The following is a 6,966-nucleotide window of genomic DNA, read 5'->3' as shown; positions in this document are numbered from 1 at the left end:
TATATTGTAAAATTATGGAGTTTGTAACGACTTGAAAATCGGACCGCTACCGGTGTTAGGATTCAGATCGACTTAAGGTTACTAGAGCCCGTAGCAAGGCTACTATACATCCTGTTACACCTAACAAAATCTCATACATGATCATACGATATAACAAAAACTTAAACATTTCATGAACCAAGACTCGACTTGTGCATATATCAAAATTGAAATCATAAAACTCATACTAGAACTCTTATCAAATGCTCCAGTATGGTTAATATAGCATGCCTCAAGCTCAGTTCAAACATAAACTCATACTTAAAACTTTTACATAAGGAGCATGCAAACAGGGATTATAAGGACAAACATTAGGGCAAAGCACAATTCTAAAACCATAAAACAATGGATGTCCACAATTATACTATCTCAAAAGACTATACCAGCAACTCAGCCGACTTTCCCGAGCTAACTCTGATCCCGCAAACCTGGAGTTAGGAGAAAGGGATAAACTATAAGAGTCTAGTGAGCAGAACATAAAGCAGTTAAATAAATATATGATCGTATGAATGCGTCATAATACAAACAATTCATATCAAGATGGACTTGTCACCAGTAACCCTCTACAAATTCCAAAAGTGCCCAGTGCATGATGGGTGATTCTCAGGACTTTCTCTTAAATATAACATACATAACATATTCATAGTGCCAGGGGCGTAGAATGAGTCTCGACCTGGATTTTCTCTTACATATTGCCAGGGGCATAGAATGGGCCTCGACCTGGACTTCCATATCCATCATGACATACTCGAGGGCTAGTGGGTCATCCAACATCCATCCACAACAACAATAACTATGCAATGCATCATATTCGTGGATTCTAATGCAAAACAACCTAATTATATATACATGGCATTCGTGATGCATGAGCATGCTTAAAAGGTTTGATTTCTTTAAAATAATAAGTCAGTTCAGTTCTACTCACCTCTGGCTGACGCTCGCCTAATACTGAAACAATTATCTCACTGCAGGCCTCTACGGTCTTTCAAGTCCGATCCTACACAGATGGACTCAAATGAGGGACCAAACAAAATTTTTACAATACTTTAAACAACCCCTAAGAAACCCCTAAAAGCATACAAGAACATACATGGAAAACAAGCAGAAAAAGGCTAGACAGAGGACTTTTGGCGGTAGGTTCGGCGACCGAAGGTCCCTCACAGATCCGAAAGTCAGAACTTTCGGGGGCAGGTTCGGTGGCCTAAAGCCTGTCATAGATTCGAAAGCCAATACTTTCGGAGCAGGTTTGGCGGCCTAAAGCTTGTCACAGATCCAAAGGTTGAAACCTTCGGGGGCAAGTTAGGCAGCCAAACGGCTGCTTCCACGAGCAGGTTCAGTGGCCGAACCTGGGTTCTCCAGCAAGGCAAAACTCGATTTTGCCCTAGCATGCAGCCTCCCAAAAGCTTCCAAACAACAACTAAACGCACATGCAAGACTCCAATAGCTATTATAAACACTTAACACACATAAGAGACCTCAAAAACTTGCTCTAACACAACATGTATCAAAAGATACCCAACAGAAAAGCATCTCACCTCAAAACTACTATAAACTTTAAACTTTTTGAATAAACAATCATGCATGCCCCAAAAACTTATAAAACTTGGTTTAAAATCTTCGAAAACATAGGAGAAGCAAGGATCAACTTACCTCTTGAGGACAACGGGGCACACAACAAAGAAGAACTTGAAGGAAGAGGGGAGAATGGTTTTCCAAAGGTCTCCAAAGGTAAGATTTGAAGTCCCAACTTGAATCTTAAAAAATAAGGTAAAAACTTATGAATTCTCCAAGGAATTGAAGCAAATTTCAACAAGAACATCAAGAACAGGACATGGATTTACCTATGCCAGAAGACGGAGAAAAGCTTTCTCGATTTTCGGGCTGAAGGCCCTTTATAGGTGGCTGAAAAAACCACCTTCGGCGGCCGAACCTTTAAAACCTTTACAAAAGATCCAAAATCATTTTATGAAAATCCTATTTTACCCTTCTAAAGATTCCAACTTTGAGATTCCAGATTCCGATGGAGATTCCGCCGAAAAGTGAAAATTTCGACGCTGGAATTTAGCTTTGTATTACAGAGTTAATTAATAATTTTCTTGAAAATTTGATTAGTATCCACTGATAAATAAGAGATTCTGTAATTATAGGCGTAACAGAGATTTAATATATAATATTTTTTTACGGTAATTTTCTATAGAGTAGATTGACAAGTCGAGTCTTTATGAAAAATTGAGACCTAAAACGTCCAGGTCTTCTTCTTTTTTGTGGAACCGAATATTATCTTATCATATATTTACTACGTAGCTCTATTTTTTAGTATCAGTGCATGACCTATGATTATTGTGTTATATCAATAATGTTATCAACTTTAAATTTATATGAAGTTTAAAATTAATTTTAATTAAAATTAATTTAAATAATTAAAAAAATGATAAATACAATAAATAATAAAAAGATGATAAATACCATAAATAATAAAAAGTATTGTTGATAATTTTAATATTCTCACTCCTTTTACACTTCTATATGTTATAGGTCATTGTAATTTTGGAGTAATATTCAAGATTGTGACCTTTGAGTTGAATCTCAATCAAAACAATTACATAAAAAATAGGGAGATTTATAATTTAGTCCCTGAATATTGCCATTATTAACAAGTCAGTCCCTGTATTTTTAGAAACCTATTAAAACGTCCTTATGTTTTCTTTCCGTCAATAAAATAGTCCTTCCGTCCTTTTTTCCATTAAAATTAGATAAAAGAGGAGAGAGAAAATTTTTAAAATCCAATTTTACTCTCAAATAAACTTCTTATTTAGTTTTAGATATTGCTATTATTAACAAGTCAGTCCCTACATTTTCAAAAATCTATTAAAACGTTCGTATCTTTTTTCATATCTATTAAAACGTTCTTATCGTTTCTTTTCGTCAATTGAATAGTCCTTTATCTTTTCTCATATCTATTAAAACGTTCTTATCTTTTCTTTCCGTCAACGAAATAGTCCCTCCTCATTGTTTCTTTCCGTCAACGAAATCGTCCCTCCCTATATTTTCATAAATCTATTAAAACGTCCTTATCTTTTCTCATATCTATTAAAATATCCTTATCATTTCTTTTCATCAACGAAATAGTCCCTATCTTTCCTCACATCTATTAAAATGTCCTTATCGTTTCTTTCCATTAACGAAATAGTTCCTTCTCCTCCTCCTCCTCCTCAAAAAAGAAGAAAAAAAAAGAAGAAAATGATGATGATGAAGGAGAATAAGAAGAAGAAAAAGAAGAAAAAGAAGAAGGAGAAGAAGGAGAGGTAGAAGAAGAAGCCTCCTCCTCCTCCTCAAAAAAGAAGAAAAAAAAAAGAAGAAGATGATGATGATGAAGGAGAAGAAGAAGAAGAAGCAGAAGAAGGATGAAGAATCGATGAAGAAGAAGGAGGAGGAGGAGGAGGAGGAGGAAAAGAAGAGGGTAATTTGGTCTTTTACTATATTTTTTAATGACAAAAATAGACGGAATGACTATTTTATTGACGGAAAGAAAGAAAAGATAAGTACGTTTTAATAGATTTCTAAAAATACAGAAACTGACTTGTTAATAATGGCAATACTCAGAGACTAAATTATAAATATCCTTAAAAAATATAACTAATGTATCAAAACGTTTAAAAAAAAATTATTTTTTAGTTTTTGTAATATGGAGAAATTTATTAATTATTTTTTTTAATTTTAAAAAATATATTAAAAATATTTTTATAATTCTAAAAAGTCTATTAATTAATTAATTTATTAATTTTAAGCGTTAAATATTATAAAAAATATTTTAAATATAAATTAATTAATTAATTGATATTTTTATTAAGATTGAAAGATTAATTAATAATTTTTTTTATATAATATAAGAATTAAATAATAAATTTTTAAAATTTTTAAAATGTGTTTGTCGAGGAGGAGAATTATAAAAACCTCCTTCTAAAATAGAAAAACTATTTTAAGAGTATTACTTTATTTTCAAAAACTTGCTCCAAACGGAAAAAAGTCCCTCATAAATCATTAGTTTAATGAGTCATTTTTCAATCATGTTGAATTCTACAGCATTATTTTTTTTTGGCCAATCATGTCGTTCTCTCTCACTGCCTTCAAATCCAATCTCTTTAACAACTCCATCATACAAGTTTCAATCAAATTTCCAAGAAAATTACACATCATCTGTCTCCTAATTTATTTTTTAGAAGAATTACAATTAGGTCCCTTATTTTTTAAAAAATTTACTATTTCTAATTTATTTTAAAACTACTCAATTAAAAAATATGTACATTTTTTATTTTATAAAATCAAACTCCTTACTCATATAAAAAATAATATTAGCCAATTTGAATATTTATACTGTTTAGTCAATATATTTTTAATTATATATATATTATTCAGTATAAAAATGCACAATTTTAAAATAGAAATGAATTAATAAAATTTTCTTTTTTCTTTTTTTAGGAGTTCACATGAGTTTCTTTCAAAAATATCTGGTTATAACTAATAAAATAATAAAAAAAATTGCATTATTCAAAGGTTAGGTTTAAAAAAGCAAATAATTGTAATTTATAATTTGATTACGTATTTTGTAAGTAATGTATTGTGCATGTCTAGCTGGTAACTTGTGATTCCAACATTAATTCCCCTTGTAAAAAAAAAGTCCATCTTCTGTGTTCATTTTCTTACTCATCTCGTATACTACCACCTTCTAATCAAGCAAACAGCTGTACACTCTTCCTTCACAAGGGAAATTAGTTTCAAAAAGTTTCTGTTTATTCCTTACTGGGTGTGCCTAATCTCATATTTATTGAGGTTTGCGTATAATTAATCAAAAAATAAATATAATAAATGCATAAATCTCTGTAAATATTTTATAAAATGATTATATAACTAATTTTCATTTGACTTGGTATTTTTCGTCTCTATCTTATTTTTGCTTTTCTTTCCTATTTTCTATTCTGTGTTTTCTTTATTTTTCAAACTCTTCGATTCCAATGTATAAGAACAAGTCATACTACGTGCTAGCTGGGAAGAAAATACTAATTTGGTCTCATAAAAGAATTTGAATTCTAAGCTATACCATACATGGTCTGCTGCTTCTTTTAAAAGTTTCTGAATTCTGATTCGTACACCGAAGAAGAACTGGCTGGTCTAACATTTTTGGTCAAAATCAATTAAAAATAATAAAAAAATGTTATGTAAATATTCGTATGTATGGCTTGTTATACTATGTAAACATTCTATCCACCTATAATGTTTTAACCCACTCCACCTCCACCTCCACCTCCACCTCCATGTCTTAGCTTTACCATAGTTACTTGCAAACGGAAGCCAACACGTGGACTGGTGGCGATGCTCCCTAGCTAGCCGCTGAGAACTTCTGTTAAAACATGTGTTTTTTGTGATAATCGTTTTTTGAGATGTTGACATTCATGGGGAAAAATATTTAATTTGCTTCCTTCAGTTTCTTTCTCTTGCGTACGTAGTCTACAAAAACCAGGTCCAAGAAAGGAAGACAGCATTCTACCAAACAAAGAAAAAAAAAACGACGAGAGCAAACAAAATTATGGAGGCTATTGTAAATGTTTTTCTTAGAAAGAAGTTCAAGACCTCTAGAGTCAAGATTCTTGCAAAACTTGCAATCTCTAGGGCTCAAATCCTCTGGAAGCAGAGACAAGTTCGGTATTCCCATGCAAAGTCTGACGTTATTGAGCTCTTGAAACTTGGTTATCAAGAACGAGCTCTTCTTCGTGTAAACTCACTGTTCCCTTCTTTAAGTAATCGCTTCGTTCCTTCTGTTTATATGTTTATAAATATATATGTGGACTTTGCAGGTTGAGCATGTGATGAAGGAGCAAAATATGATGGATGCGTTTGCTATGATCATGGATTATTGCTCCCTCCTCATAGACAGAGTCATGCTACTTAAGAAGAACAAGTTAGTTTCTTGATTTCTCTTAGTTATATATACAGTACGTAGATGATTATTGAATTATGTTTACGTGGATGTGTTTGTTCTTACACAGGGAATGTCCTGAAGAGCTAAAGGAGGCGATTTCCAGCTTGATCTTTGCGTCTTCTAGATGTGGGGAGTTTCCAGAGCTGCAAAAGATTCGTGGGATTTTTGTATCAAGATTCGGGAGAGAGTTTGCTGCTCATGCGATTGAGTTGAGGAACAATAGTGGAGTGAATCCTAAGGTAAAGTGTTACCATAAAGAGATGCATGTTTGGTTTTTATTATTTTTGGTCTAAATATTTGGATATTTGTATGCCTTTGATTTAGATCATACAAAAGCTTTCGACACAATGGCCAAGCTTGGACAGCAGATCGGAAGTCTTGAAGGACATTGCTTCTGAGAATGGTATCATCTTGAATATGGAGGAAGACGAGGTAATTAAGAACTTCTCAATCCTCTAACAACTACAACACTCTGTCCAAAGAGACTAGATGTTTTAACTGCAAGAAATGATATTTCAGGAGAAATTTGAAGATGATGAATTATCTGAGGACGAAAATGATGTCTTGCCTAAGGATTTAAAAACAAGAAAGAAGTACAGAGATGTTGCTGCTGCTGCTCTAGAGGCGTTTGAATCAGCAGCTTATGCAGCAGCAGCTGCAAGAGCTGCTGTTGAACTGTCGAGACCCAAATATGAGGACACTGATCGATGAGAACTAGGAGACCACGGTGGGTGGGGGGGACCAAAAACGTAAATTTGATGAGAAGTGTACATTTGTTTTTCTTGGTTTTTGAGATTGAGACATAATTCTGTTTTCTTTTTCTTTTCCATTTATATAAATTATCTGATTACATAAAGTGAAGAACTGAAATGATTTAATTTTTCTGATAGAAAAAGAAATGATTTGATTTTTTATTTTTTTTGCATGATATAAACAATACGTCATTCCAA

The 6,966-nt window shown here is 32.6% G+C and overlaps 1 protein-coding gene across 1 annotated transcript; it reads left to right on the top strand.

Annotated features, from left to right (window-relative positions):
* The first annotated feature begins 5,326 nt into the window (after positions 1-5,326).
* LOC110599746 (IST1 homolog) lies at positions 5,327-6,840 on the top strand. Its single transcript, XM_021736320.2, has 5 exons — positions 5,327-5,809; positions 5,892-5,995; positions 6,084-6,255; positions 6,341-6,448; positions 6,536-6,840. The coding sequence occupies exons 1-5, from the start codon at positions 5,624-5,626 to the stop codon at positions 6,725-6,727; spliced, it is 762 nt and encodes a 253-aa protein (XP_021592012.1). The 5' UTR covers positions 5,327-5,623; the 3' UTR covers positions 6,728-6,840.
* The last annotated feature ends 126 nt before the right edge of the window (positions 6,841-6,966 follow it).

This window comes from Manihot esculenta, chromosome 1, assembly GCF_001659605.2.
Source record: "Manihot esculenta cultivar AM560-2 chromosome 1, M.esculenta_v8, whole genome shotgun sequence".
NCBI classification, from domain to species: Eukaryota; Viridiplantae; Streptophyta; class Magnoliopsida; order Malpighiales; family Euphorbiaceae; genus Manihot; species Manihot esculenta.
Note: the sequence above shows the minus strand (reverse complement) of the source record. Positions and strands in the feature narration are given on the sequence as shown.